The sequence below is a fragment of the Convolutriloba macropyga genome, chromosome 14, assembly GCF_964194025.1.
Source record: "Convolutriloba macropyga chromosome 14, txConMacr16.3, whole genome shotgun sequence".
Lineage (NCBI taxonomy): Eukaryota > Metazoa > Xenacoelomorpha > Acoela > Convolutidae > Convolutriloba > Convolutriloba macropyga.
Window position 1 is genome coordinate 39,983,590 of NC_134481.1, and position 15,636 is coordinate 39,999,225.

The 15,636-nt window shown below is 33.2% G+C and overlaps 1 protein-coding gene across 1 annotated transcript in view; it reads left to right on the plus strand.

Annotated features, from left to right (window-relative positions):
• Positions 1-763: 763 nt before the first annotated feature.
• Positions 764-15,636, plus strand: part of LOC142352928 (perivitellin-2 67 kDa subunit-like) — a 24,707-nt gene continuing 9,834 nt past the window's right edge. The window contains exon 1 of the mRNA XM_075405085.1: positions 764-2,420. Coding sequence (XP_075261200.1) covers positions 764-2,420 — 1,657 coding nt within the window. The remainder of the gene's footprint in view (positions 2,421-15,636) is intronic.

Sequence of the window (15,636 nt, forward strand, 5' to 3'; positions counted from 1 at the left end):
TCTCATATAAATGTTGAATAATTGCTTTACAACTCAGTTATCTATTGCAACAACACGAAACATGTCACTGCTAGGCCAATTACAGGAATAATTCAAAAAGAAACGATGACAGATTATTAAAAATTTGGGGACGCAATTTGGGGAGATCAATACTCATGCAAGGTGAGTAAAAAATGGCTTATTGATTTTGAAACTTTAAAACAGAAGTCATATCACATAAAAGATATTCAATATTATGTCCACTGAATGTCCACATTTCAAGCACCGCTCAGGAGATGTTATTTTTGTAAACGAATCAATTGCAACAGCAGCGTAATTCCAAAATTATTTACAATCTAGAATCACATGATCTTTTTTATTGACGCAAATTGATTGCATCATCTTCAAAAATAGTTTGATAACCATTAATTGAAAGAAAAGGCAGTTTTGGTAATTATTTTTCTAGATAGTTGGTTGTTAGACGGCTTTGTGTATGAACATAGCAAGCACAAGTAACAATTTTTACAACTTCATGAAACTACTGCAGCTAGACACCATCGAGAGCAATTACTCTTTAAAGTCAGATTCTTTATAATAATCTTTTTTGGTTAATATCAAGAAAGCACAGTCTAATAACATAAGAATAATGATGAACCAAAAGTACAAAAAAAATTTGACACGTTATAGCAATTTGCACGTTATTACACAGATTCTGATCCTTGTCGGTCAGTTGAGAGGTTTGGAATTAGAGTCATGCAGCAATGTCCCCCCAGGTATAAATCGGATGTCCCTTGGAATTGACATCACAGAACTCGATCTGAGAAGCAACGACCAGACATCAACGAATGGCTTCAAAGACCCCGTCTTTCAATGGAATTGTTCAAAGGGGGACATGTGGGTCAACCACAACGGCCAGAGCTACCAGAAACCTGACCAAATTTCGCTAATATACAGTTTTCCTAGTGGTATCGAACATTCCAGCAATGTTTTGATGAAAACTCGCAGAGACGTTCAGCTGAACTTGAAAACCAGCGCTGGAGTTGACGTCTTCTTCAAGGGTATGTTCTCATCATCTGCTAGTTATAACTTAATGGCTAGTGCCATAACTGATCGGCATGATCGAGTCTCGGAAGTTGGCGCCGAGTACACAACCAGAGAAACACGACTTCATAACGACGCACCAATGAGTACACTAGTATTGGACAGAATAGACCGGCTGTCGATTGATCCAGTCAAAAACTACGCAGACTATGAGTCATTTTTCGCTCAATTCGGGACACATTTATGGAAAAGGGTCCTGTTTGGTGGTAGCATCCGGACCATATATGAAACAGGAGAGAGCTATCATCTGGCTCATACTGATGAAGAAATAATGTCGCAATCTGAATCCATGTTTTTTGGCAAATTTATGGTCAGCTTAGGATATCAAAATGAAATAGAAACCGCCACAGTTGATGAACGCTATTTCCATGAAACAAACACTACGACAGTCTACATGGGCGGAAACGTCAATTTTTTGGGTAATATGGGCTTTCAATCTTGGTATTCAACCATACATAACAATCCTTCGATTCTCGGAGGCACTTTGGTCCCGATTTGGCAACGAATTGAAGATCCGACTAAAAAAGCTGCAATGAAAACAGTGTTTGAAATATATCTGACGAAAAAATCTCTTTCGGAGCTAAAGGTAATGCTGAATTACAAAGTTGACGAGTACGCTAAGAACCGGAAAGATACTCAGTACTTGACGAACTACTTGGAAGAAATTGACACAGAGTTGAATCGGCCGGCTCCAAATTTGACCAAAATGCACCTACTGGAGGGAGACATTAATTTTGATTTCGTCATTCCGAACTGGTGGGAGGATACTTTACTGTGCCTTGAACACTACAACAGATTTGCGGACATAAGCTGTTCGGCCAAACAGGATTTAAGTTGCCCTTATTCGGCTCTACCGAACAGGTACACCCCAGCTTACACGGACAACATGAACGATGTCAACTGCAAAATGGAACTGGGCATGTTCACCCCCTTGCAAAGTGATCAGTGGTGGAACGAAGTGGAATTGTGCATGAGAAGATTTGGCGACGGTTGTTGGGATTACAACGAGATATGTACACATGCTAATCAGTATCTCAGATCTGACATGCATCGGCTTGCAAATCGAGATGACTCGTGTCGGGCGTCTTGGATGTTGAGGACAGGTGATCAGAAAGTCCCAGAATGGTTCAAAAACTACAAATTTTGCTTCTTATATTCTGCAATAGGCGCAGACCCTGAGAAGTACGGCTCCCTGTTGTGCTCGAATCTGAACGAATGGACGCCCGATTACGGCGACAGATTGAAGAACAATGATAATTGCTGTGATCTAATATTTGCAATTCGTAGCACAATTTTGAACGAGAATATCTTCAGACCAATCACAAATTCCAGCGATGCACGTTTTTTGAATCTGTATCTTCTATTTTTTATGTTTGCACTTCTTTTGTTGATCCGGTACCAAACACTGGAATGATATTGGATATAAACTCATGTTAATATGTACTGTAACTAATTCTTAAAACATATAAATAGATTTCTTTGATAGTAAATGGAAGGGAAGTAACAGAGCAAAAATAAAAAAATAATCGCAAATAGATCCGAAATATTAATCCAAATCAAAAAGGTAACCCTCACTTTTTTACAAAGGCGCTGCTGGCATCGCACCCGAAAATTTCTGAAATTGCTTAATCAAAGCATAAATGAACTCAAGTTGGTAACATTATATATCCAAAAATGAACTCGGAATACCACGTGCGCCCCCCCCCCCTCTCAACGCAACTTTCAATCTTAAAAATTGCAAGAATTAACTGTACTCCTTTTTGATTCCTTACTTGTTTGTGGTATTTTTTTTTTCAATTTCTCAATTCGGGAACTGAAGAGTGGTTCAAAATGACCCTATGCTCCCTCTGCCATAGAAGCCCAGTAGTCAGTTGGAGAAAATTGATTAACTATTGAGAGGGATTCCTTAAATCAAAGCTTAGCTACCGAATCAAATCGTTGTTACTATCACGTGTGTTTGTTTCCCTTTTCGTTAATGTAATTTTTTCGGGAGTTTTCTAATGAACGACCTTGTTGGTAGCACCCTCTAACTCATCAAAGAAGCTATATATGGGGAAGTAAGTAAGTAAAACCATTGCTTTGAGAGTGTCGAAAACTACTCCCTACCATTTAAAATAAGATGAAATATTGGTTATTGTGTTGTATAGTTTTCTAGTTTTCATCAATAAATCTATCTGAATCACCAATAATTTTTTTTAAAATTAGTCATACCAAGAGCCGACTTTGCTCATGAGATCTACAACGATACCTTGCACTATTTAAACAAATAAATAAAGCTGTTCTATAATATACTGTGTGCCGAGAATTTTTAAAAAAAATTTTTGGCTAAACAAGAAAGAAAATTGTTTTAAAAAAATAATTAGATATCGTTTTTGATAACAAAATATACGAATTTGTTCACTGTTGAATCAAGAAGAAATTTCTTGCCGTTTTAATCAACATATTCTAAGTGTCTTGAGCTAAAAAAATGTATCATATCAAAAATTTCGCTGTTATGTATCAATTAAAAAACAAAACAAAACCTAATACTCTGCATTATGAACGTATAATAAGAATTCAGAAATAAAACCAAAGCAATAACCAAAAAACTAAACTTCCGTGCTAATAAAGATTCATTTTGACTGGAAAATCCTGTTTTACTGTATCGGTTGAAAGTCAACCATTTTCGAAGTAACGTTTGCCTTAATTTTTTGTGGTATTTGTTGTACTCAAAAATCAACAACAAAAAAACTGAAGAATAGAAGCTAATACGGTTGCCTTTTGACTTGAACTGGTGGAGTTTTAGAATTATCGTTCTTAACTCATTCTCAAACTCTACTCGTTTTTTTTCTCGAACTCCACCTCTTGCTTAGTAATAGGTAAACAAGGGGTTTCAAAGAATTGTACTATTTTGCAAATAGCAGATTTTTTACAATCAAGTTTATCTTTAATTATTATTTTTTGTGGAGATTTTGACCATTATTTGATTGAGACGTAACTAATATGTTGAACGTCTAAAGAGTCTTAGTATACTTAATTGCTAATCTGAAATTACCATGTTAAACAGCAATTAGAAAGCCGAGGATGAATTTCTATGCAAAAGGTCACCAAATAGGTTTTAGTTTCATTTATGTCAAATTGACAAGTTTTTGAGTGAGCAAGACGAAAAACAGCGACAAAAACCAGCTTACATAACAATACAACCAAAGCCAAATTACCCAGTGGGTCAAAATACTCAATTTATTCTCTTTAATCTTTTCGTTCAATAATCCAATTGATTTAGGAAACAGTTGATTGATTGTTTGCCCAATCCAAGCTTTCACTAGAGCAGTGGAATCTTGGCACTCATGGCTTGTTCGGTTTAGAATTTCGGTGTTTTTGTAGAAAGCAAGAATAATTTTTTTTTCAGTTTAGTCAATAAAATCATAATCATAATAGTTTATTTATTATTCTGCACCAGTACTTTCAATTACTCTAACTAAACAATCCCTGTCCAATAGAAAAGTCCAAGAAAACTTTTAGAAGTTTTAAAAGTGTTATAAAAGTGTAATAATAAAAAATTTAAACTTATGGTTCATTGATTTTTAGCCTTGGAGAAAAATTACAAAGAAGCTTCATCAAAACGTCGTTCCTGTCAGGAAAGACAAATTATGAGTTATTTTTTTTCAAAATGCATTTTCTCAAAAAAATTGCTTCAAATTTATGCATAAAATTTTTGTTTAAATGCAGGCAAATTACCTCAAAAATGTGTCAGGCAAGCAATTTAAGTTTTACCTACACATGGTTATACCTGCACAGTGTTCAGTTTTGGTGATAAACAAAAAACTTAATAGTTCATAGATTTCTTCAGCTGAAATTTGATATTTTGGTTTCACAAAGAATTGGCTCTGGTAGCGATATAAATCTTTCGTTATAGCCGCTATAACTTTCGATATTACCGAGTATGGATTGGGAAACTGAATAAAATTAAGAATGCAAGTTTTTTTAACCTATGCAAATGCGAATGAGCAAAATCAAATAAATTAAAACAACTAAAAACGCACAAGTATTCGTAAAGAAACATTTCATTAACTCAAAAACAAAGACCCACACAAGTTGCAAGCGACAAAACTCTAAGAAAATAATGCATGCAAATGGAATGGAAATTTACATTTATTTCGAGGCGTTTCACGTTCCGGGGAAAATAACTTAATGCAACTAGCTTGTGCAAGTTGCGATTTGGATACCATCAAAATTTGTTTTTCGAACGAACAGTGGAAAGATGAGGAGCTATTAAGTGGGGACGAAATTCAGATGAAAAAGAGGAACCGAGGAGTAAAAAGCTCTCACGAGTGAAGAAGTAGAAGGAGAGAAATCCAGCAGACTAATTTCGCTTTCCGGTGAAATCTCGATAAATGTCGACAGCAATCGGCTAAACGTATCCGCAAAATTGATCCTGAACAACTGGGCAAGCATAATCTTCAAGGACTATATGAAGAAATGCCGGAAGGGTTGGCTCTCATCAAAAATTCCGATTCCAAATATTTCAAAAAAACGCTTTTCCAACCGGATGAGGTGTAAAGCAAATCAGATATAGCGATGACAGGAACGAAAAAGCAGCAAACGGAGACAACAGCAGACCCGGAGCCTCGTGTCAGGGCATTTCAGTACTGATTCATTACAATCCAATGGTAAAACGTTAAATCAGTCCTGAATCAGAGTGACCTAAGGGTAAATTTACCTCGCATTATGAGCAGACAAAACCCAGAAACATTTTTTCATGAATTGTGACTGGGCATTCTTAGTTGATTCTTTTTTCTGATCAGAGTAAAATCATAGTTAAAATGAAAATTTCGAAAATCGAAAAATTTTGGCAAACGTGTCGCATGATCAGGCAAAAAACCAAGTAAAATCGTGAATCGTGTAAGTACACGTTACAATAAAAAATAAACGCTTGTTAAAACAGGGGGGGGGGGGGGGTGCTTGGATGGAGGGGTGGGTGCTTGGATGGAGGGGTGGGTTTGGAGTTTGGAATTAATATTAAAATATATTAAAACGTTACAAAACGTGTACAATATTAAAACGTACACGTTACAATAAAAAGTAAACGCTTGTTAAAACAGGGGGGGTGCTTGGATGGAGGGGTGGGTTTGGAATTAATTTTAAAATATATTAAAATGTCAAGCCAAGCCCCCCCCCCCCCACCCACCCAAGAAATAAACCCCCCCCATCCGCTATTAGCCCCCCCCCTGCGAAACCTCTATTTTTATCCGAACTCTTTAGAGGTTCTTCCGTGAAAATTCACGACGTCTCGGACCCTCCTGAACAGCCTGAAGGTTGGCCAGGAGCGTCCAGGATTGGCATTACCTGCGATCAAATCGCCCTGAAATTGGGCCCAAACAATTGGGCGGTTCTCAAATTTACAGGATAGTTGAATCAGATTGTTTTTAAAAAAAATGGGGGGGGGGGCAAACGAGAGGGGGGGGGGACGAGAGCGGGGGGGAACGAGAGCGGGGGGAGGAACGAGAGCGGGGTGGGAACGAGAGCGGGGGGGACGAGAGGGGGGGGGGACGAGAGCGGGAGGGCGAACGAGAGTGGGGGGGGGGGGAACGAGAGCGGGGTGGGAACCAGAGCGGGGGTGCAAACGAGAACAGAGAGAGAGAGAGAGAGAGAGAGGGGGGGTTGCAAAATATTTCAATTTAATTGTTGCATGCAAACCCCAGGATAGTTATGTATTTGTATGTACGGGTGTAGTAGTACGGGTGTAGTAGCACGGGTGTAGTAGTACGGGTGTAGTAGTACGGATGTAGTAGATTCACACCTGGTGTTTCACACCAAATGACCATTACAGGTTTTGGTTTCTTTTTCCAGAGCTTGTTCTGTCCCTTGCTTTAATAAAATGGATTGTCGAAAAGTATCCGTTGTTCCCAATGTCTCAGGAGGTTCGACTCAACGAGTTGTTTTTACTAACAACGCAGAAGCTGGTGGAGGCAGCAGTAGTAACAAACCTATACACCCTAGGCCACTTTTTGGCTGATTTTCCCCAAACATGTTCGATCATGCGCGCGGATGAAAAGTTCTTGGCAATTATTCCCTTTTAGTTTAGGATTGTTGCCTGAATATGTAATAGACTTACCTTAACTGATTATTTTAAGTAGACAGGTACCTTCTTTGTTTATAAGGAGTAATTACAGAAGCTGGTAAACTGTAGAGAAAACTGTTTTTACGCACGGTAAGGGAGCAATTGACTATGGGGGTATCGTGCAATGGGGGTAATGGAGTGGAAATCCCATAAAGATTATAGGGTATAGCTTTTGCATGAGAGTAATAGGTTTTAGCGGTTACATGTAGAGACGCTACTTGGTAAATTCCAGAAGTTGAAAATTACATTCCACTTATTGCATGGAGATAATAGGGTATAGATTTACCTTGCGGATAAAACACGTAGAACTGATTTTCTGCAAGCAAATAAAAGAGCAAAGATTTGAATCAGGATAGAAGGAAACAGAATTGCATGTGGCTAATAAGGTAAACAAAGTTTGCCATGGGGAAAAAAGGGTGTAGATTGCAGCCTTTGCAATTAAGTAGTGGGGTGAAGATTTGATTGGGTTTAATAGGGTAAAACATTGCATACTATTTAGCCGAACAAAAATGCCGTTGGGATAGTAAGATATAGGTTTGACTGTCGGCAAGACACGGATAAGATTTGAAAAAAAAATATTAGGATTCATATTTGCATAGGGATAAAAAGATATAGAATTGTCTTGTTAAGAATGTGGTATAACTTTGAATAACTACGATATAATATATACAGGAAATAATTTTGAATATCTGCACGCTCGTAACATGGTGAAGATTGCTTGGTTTAGTATTTTATGGAGACAAAAGGGGGTATAGATTCCAATATCTGCACACAAGTAAAAAAAAGGAAGTGATGATTTGAATCTTGATAAAAGCTCGTAGTATCAAACAATAATTATAGAGTAAATTTTGCCAGGCAGATAGTATTGTATATAATGGATTATATGCAATTGGGGGGGGGGGGGCAAAAAGGTTGAAGATTTGAATCTGAATACTAGGGTATAGTACTGAGTGGAGGTTAAAGTTAGGTTTTATTAAGATACTGTTGTATAGAATTCAATAATAGCAAGCATGAAATTTGAGTAAACATTTGAGTCGGTAAGGTAGAGTACGGTTTTGCATGGAAGATAATAGGGTATAGTTTTGCCATTAGAGTAATATACCGGTGCCATATAATTTTTTAAAGCAAAAGTTTAAACATTGGTGAACACTAAGTAAATCTTGATATGTATTAGTTTTAGTGATATGAAGTACGAAAGAGTCATCAAAGGTCACCTGTACATCATTATTTTCCTCTCAATGTACAAGTCCTAGAGAACATTTTCTTATGTAAAAGTTGATCGTTTAGTAAAAACTAACACAAAACTACTTAAGAAAACATCAATTTTGCTCGCATAACATATTAATGAGTCATCAAGGATCAATTGTACAACATTTTTTTCCTCCTAATGTACAAGTCCTAGAGAAATATTTCTAAAGGAAAAATTGTTCCATAAGTAAAAACTAACACAAAACTTCTTTAAAAACATCAATTTTGCTCACATAACATATATATGAGTCATCAAAGGTCAGTCGTACAGCATCTTTCCCTTTTAATGTACAAGTCCTCGAGGAAAAATTCTTAAGGAAAGGTTGTTCCATCAGTTAAAACAAACACAAATCCACTTTAGAAAATATCAATTTTGCTCACATAACATATGTATGAGTCATCAAAGGTCAATTGTACATCATTTTTTTCCTCTTAATGTACAAGTCCTAGAGAAAAAATTCTCAAGGAAAAGTTGTTCCATTAGTGAAAACTAACACAAAATTACTTTAAAAAACATCAAATTTGCTCACATAACATATGTATGAGTCATTAAAGGTCAATTGTACATCATTTTTTTCCTCTTAATGTACAAGTCCTAGAGGAAAGGTTCTTAAGGAAAAGTTGTTCCATTAGTGAAAACTAACACAAAATTACTTTAAAAAACATCAATTTTGCTCACAAAACATATGTATGAGTCATCAAAGGTCAATTGTACATCATTTTTTTCCTCTTAATGTACAAGTCCTAGAGGAAAATTTCTTAAGGAAAAGTTGTCCCATTAGTAAAAACTAACACAAATAAACTTTAAAAAACATCACTTTTGCTCATATAACATATGTATGAGTCATCAAAGGTCAATTGTACATCATTTGTTCCTCTTAATGTACAAGTCCTAGAGAAAAATTTCTTAAGGAAAAGTTGTCCCATTAGTGAAAACTAACACAAATATACTTTAAAAAACATCAATTTTGATCATATAACATATGTATGAGGCATCAAAGGTCAATTGTACATCATTTTTTCCCTCTTAATGTACAAGTCCTAGAGAAAAATTTCTTAAGGAAAAGTTGTCCCATTAGTGAAAACTAACTTAAATATACTTCAAAAAACATCAATTTTGCTCACACAACATATGTATGAGTCATCAAAGGTAAATTGTACATCATTTTTTCCCCTCTTAATGTACAAGTCCTAGAGAAAAATTTCTTAAGGAAAAGTTGTTCCATTAGTAAAAACTAACACAAATGCACTTTAAAAAACATCACTTTTGCTCATATAACATATGTATGAGTCATCAAAGGTCAGTTGTACATCATTTTTTCCTCTTAATGTACAAGTCCTAGAGAAAAATTTCTTAAGGAAAAGTTGTCCCATTAGTAAAAACTAACACAAAACTACTTTAAAAAACATCAATTTTGCTCACATAACATTTGTATGAGTCATCAAAGGTCAATTGTACATGATTTTTTCCCTCTTAATGTACAAGTCTTAGAGAAAAATTTCTTAAGGAAAAGTTGTTCCATTAGTAAAAACTAACACAAAATTACTTTAAAAAACATCAATTTTGCTTTTATAACATATGTATGAGTCATCAAAGGTCAATTGTACATCATTTTTTTCCCGCTTAATGTACAAGTCCTAGAGAAAGATTTCTTAAGGAAAAGTTGTTCCATTAGTAAAAACTAACACAAATGCACTTTAAAAAACATCACTTTTGCTCACATAACATATGTATGAGTCATCAAAGGTCAATTGTACATCATTTTTTCCTCTTAATGTACAAGTCCTAGAGAAAAATTTCTTAAGGAAAAGTTGTTCCATTAGTAAAAACTAACACAAAACTACTTTAAAAAACATCAATTTTGCTCACATAACATTTGTATGAGTCATCAAAGGTCAATTGTACATGATTTTTTCCCTCTTAATGTACAAGTCTTAGAGAAAAATTTCTTAAGGAAAAGTTGTTCCATTAGTAAAAACTAACACAAAATTACTTTAAAAAACATCAATTTTGCTTTTATAACATATGTATGAGTCATCAAAGGTCAATTGTACATCATTTTTTCCCGCTTAATGTACAAGTCCTAGAGAAAGATTTCTTAAGGAAAAGTTGTTCCATTAGTAAAAACTAACACAAATGCACTTTAAAAAACATCAATTTTGCTCACATAACATATGTATGAGTCATCAAAGGTCAATTGTACATCATTTTTTTTCCTCTTACTGTACAAGTCCTAGAGAAAAATTTCTTAAGGAAAAGTTGTTCCATTAGTGAAAACTAACAAAAAACTACTTTAAAAAACATCAATTTTGCTCATATAACATATGTATGAGTCATCAAAGGTCAATTGTACATGATTTTTTCCCTCTTAATGTACAAGTCTTAGAGAAAAATTTCTTAAGGAAAAGTTGTTCCATTAGTAAAAACTAACACAAAACTACTTTAAAAAACATCAATTTTGCTCACATAACATTTGTATGAGTCATCAAAGGTCAATTGTACATGATTTTTTCCCTCTTAATGTACAAGTCTTAGAGAAAAATTTCTTAAGGAAAAGTTGTTCCATTAGTAAAAACTAACACAAAATTACTTTAAAAAACATCAATTTTGCTTTTATAACATATGTATGAGTCATCAAAGGTCAATTGTACATCATTTTTTCCCGCTTAATGTACAAGTCATAGAGAAAGATTTCTTAAGGAAAAGTTGTTCCATTAGTAAAAACTAACACAAATGCACTTTAAAAAACATCAATTTTGCTCACATAACATATGTATGAGTCATCAAAGGTCAATTTTACATCATTTTTTTCCTCTTAATGTACAAGTCCTAGAGAAAAGTTTCTTAAGGAAAAGTTGTTCCATTAGTGAAAATTAACAAAATCTACTTTAAAAAACATCAATTTTGCTCATATAACATATGTATGAGTCATCAAAGGTTAATTGTACATCATTTTTTTTCTCTTAATGTACAAGTCCTAGAGAAAAATTTCTTAAGGAAAAGTTGTTCCATTAGTGAAAACTAACACAAATATACTTCAAAAAACATCAATTTTGCTCACATAATATATGTATGAGTCATCAAAGGTCAATTGTACATCATTTTTTCCCTCTTAATGTACAAGTCCTAGAGAAAAATTTCTTAAGGAAAAGTTGTTCCATTAGTAAAAACTAACACAAATACACTTTAAAAAACATCAATTTTGCTCAACTAACATATGTATGAGTCATCAAAGGTCAATTGTACATCATTTTTTCCCTCTTACTGTACAAGTCCTAGAGAAAAATTTCTTAAGGAAAAGTTGTTCCATTAGTGAAAACTAACACAAAACTACTTTAAAAAACATCAATTTTGCTCACATAACATATGTATGAGTCATCAAAGGTCAATTGTACATCATTTTTTTTCTCTTACTGTACAAGTCCTAGAGAAAAATTTCTTAAGGAAAAGTTGTTCCATTAGTGAAAACTAACACAAAACTACTTTAAAAAAACATCAATTTTGCTCATATAACATATGTATGAGTCATCAAAGGTCAATTGTATATCAATTTTTTCCTCTTAATGTACAAGTCCTAGAGAAAAATTTCTTAAGGAAAAGTTGTCCCATTAGTGAAAACTAACTTAAATATACTTCAAAAAACATCAATTTTGCTCACACAACATATGTATGAGTCATCAACGGTAAATTGTACATCATTTTTTCCCCTCTTAATGTACAAGTCCTAGAGAAAAATTTCTTAAGGAAAAGTTGTTCCATTAGTAAAAACTAACACAAATGCACTTTAAAAAACATCACTTTTGCTCATATAACATATGTATGAGTCATCAAAGGTCAGTTGTACATCATTTTTTCCCTCTTACTGTACAAGTCCTAGAGAAAAATTTCTTAAGGAAAAGTTGTTCCATTAGTGAAAACTAACACAAAACTACTTTAAAAAACATCAATTTTGCTCACATAACATATGTATGAGTCATCAAAGGTCAATTGTACATCATTTTTTTTCTCTTACTGTACAAGTCCTAGAGAAAAATTTCTTAAGGAAAAGTTGTTCCATTAGTGAAAACTAACACAAAACTACTTTAAAAAACATCAATTTTGCTCACATAACATATGTATGAGTCATCAAAGGTCAATTGTATATCAATTTTTTCCTCTTAATGTACAAGTCCTAGAGAAAAATTTCTTAAGGAAAAGTTGTCCCATTAGTGAAAACTAACTTAAATATACTTCAAAAAACATCAATTTTGCTCATACAACATATGTATGAGTCATCAAAGGTAAATTGTACATCATTTTTCCCCTCTTAATGTACAAGTCCTAGAGAAAAATTTCTTAAGGAAAAGTTGTTCCATTAGTAAAAACTAACACAAATGCACTTTAAAAAACATCACTTTTGCTCATATAACATATGTATGAGTCATCAAAGGTCAGTTGTACATCATTTTTTTCCTCTTAATGTACAAGTCCTAGAGAAAAATTTCTTAAGGAAAAGTTGTCCCATTAGTAAAAACTAACACAAAACTACTTTAAAAAACATCAATTTTGCTCACATAACATTTGTATGAGTCATCAAAGGTCAGTTGTACATCATTTTTTCCCTCTTACTGTACAAGTCCTAGAGAAAAATTTCTTAAGGAAAAGTTGTTCCATTAGTGAAAACTAACACAAAACTACTTTAAAAAACATCAATTTTGCTCACATAACATATGTATGAGTCATCAAAGGTCAATTGTACATCATTTTTTTCTCTTACTGTACAAGTCCTAGAGAAAAATTTCTTAAGGAAAAGTTGTTCCATTAGTGAAAACTAACACAAAACTACTTTAAAAAACATCAATTTTGCTCACATAACATATGTATGAGTCATCAAAGGTCAATTGTATATCAATTTTTTCCTCTTAATGTACAAGTCCTAGAGAAAAATTTCTTAAGGAAAAGTTGTCCCATTAGTGAAAACTAACTTAAATATACTTCAAAAAACATCAATTTTGCTCACACAACATATGTATGAGTCATCAAAGGTAAATTTTACATCATTTTTTCCCCTCTTAATGTACAAGTCCTAGAGAAAAATTTCTTAAGGAAAAGTTGTTCCATTAGTAAAAACTAACACAAATGCACTTTAAAAACATCACTTTTGCTCATATAACATATGTATGAGTCATCAAAGGTCAGTTGTACATCATTTTTTTCCTCTTAATGTACAAGTCCTAGAGAAAAATTTCTTAAGGAAAAGTTGTCCCATTAGTAAAAACTAACACAAAACTACTTTAAAAAACATCAATTTTGCTCACATAACATTTGTATGAGTCATCAAAGGTCAATTGTACATGATTTTTTTCCTCTTAATGTACAAGTCTTAGAGAAAAATTTCTTAAGGAAAAGTTGTTCCATTAGTAAAAACTAACACAAAATTACTTTAAAAAACATCAATTTTGCTTTTATAACATATGTATGAGTCATCAAAGGTCAATTGTACATCATTTTTTCCCTCTTAATGTACAAGTCCTAGAGAAAGATTTCTTAAGGAAAAGTTGTTCCATTAGTAAAAACTAACACAAATGCACTTTAAAAAACATCAATTTTGCTCACATAACATATGTATGAGTCATCAAAGGTCAATTGTACATCATTTTTTCCCTCTTACTGTACAAGTCCTAGAGAAAAATTTCTTAAGGAAAAGTTGTTCCAGTAGTGAAAACTAACAAAAAACTACTTTGAAAAACATCAATTTTGCTCACATAACATATGTATGAGTCATCAAAGGTCAATCTTACATCATTTTTTTCCTCTTAATGTACAAGTCCTAGAGAAAAGTTTCTTAAGGAAAAGTTGTTCCATTAGTGAAAATTAACAAAATCTACTTTAAAAAACATCAATTTTGCTCATATAACATATGTATGAGTCATCAAAGGTTAATTGTACATCATTTTTTTTCTCTTAATGCACAAGTCCTAGAGAAAAATTTCTTAAGGAAAAGTTGTTCCATTAGTGAAAACTAACACAAATATACTTCAAAAAACATCAATTTTGCTCACATAATATATGTATGAGTCATCAAAGGTCAATTGTACATCATTTTTTCCCTCTTAATGTACAAGTCCTAGAGAAAAATTTCTTAAGGAAAAGTTGTTCCATTAGTAAAAACTAACACAAATACACTTTAAAAAACATCAATGTTGCTCAACTAACATATGTATGAGTCATCAAAGGTCAATTGTACATCATTTTTTCCCTCTTACTGTACAAGTCCTAGAGAAAAATTTCTTAAGGAAAAGTTGTTCCATTAGTGAAAACTAACACAAAACTACTTTAAAAAACATCAATTTTGCTCACATAACATATGTATGAGTCATCAAAGGTCAATTGTACATCATTTTTTTTCTCTTACTGTACAAGTCCTAGAGAAAAATTTCTTAAGGAAAAGTTGTTCCATTAGTGAAAACTAACACAAAACTACTTTAAAAAACATCAATTTTGCTCACATAACATATGTATGAGTCATCAAAGGTCAATTGTATATCAATTTTTTCCTCTTAATGTACAATTCCTAGACTAAAAATTCTAAAGGAAAAGTTGTTCCATTAGTGAAAGTTAGCTCAAAAGTACTTTAAAAAACTTACATATAAAGTATATATGAGTCAGCACAGGTCATTTGCACATCAATTTTTCCTCTTAATGTACAAGTGATAGAGAAAATCGTCTTAGGAAAATGTTGTTTAATTAGTGAAAGTTAGCTCAAAACTACTTCAAAAAACATCAATTTTGCTCTTATAACATATGTATGAGTCATCAAAGGTCAATTGTACATCAATTTTTCCTCTTAATGTACAAGTGATAGAGAAAATTGTCTTAGGAAAATGTTGTTTAATTAGTGAAAGTTAACACAAAACTATTTTAAAAAACTTAAATGAAGCTCAGATAAAGTATACATGAGTAGCACAGGTCATTTGTACATTTTTTTTTGTTTCCTCTTAGTGTAAAAGTCATAGAGAAAAATTTCGATAGCAAAAGTTGTTTAATTGGTGAAAAGTAACAGAGAACTACTTTAGGAAAACCTAAATACTGCACACATAAAGTATATATGAGTCATTAAAGGTCATATGTACATCATTTTTTCCCTCTCAATGTACAAGTCATAAAGAAAAATTATTTGAGGAAAACTTGTTCTATTAATGAAAACAAACGCAAAACTGCTTTGAAA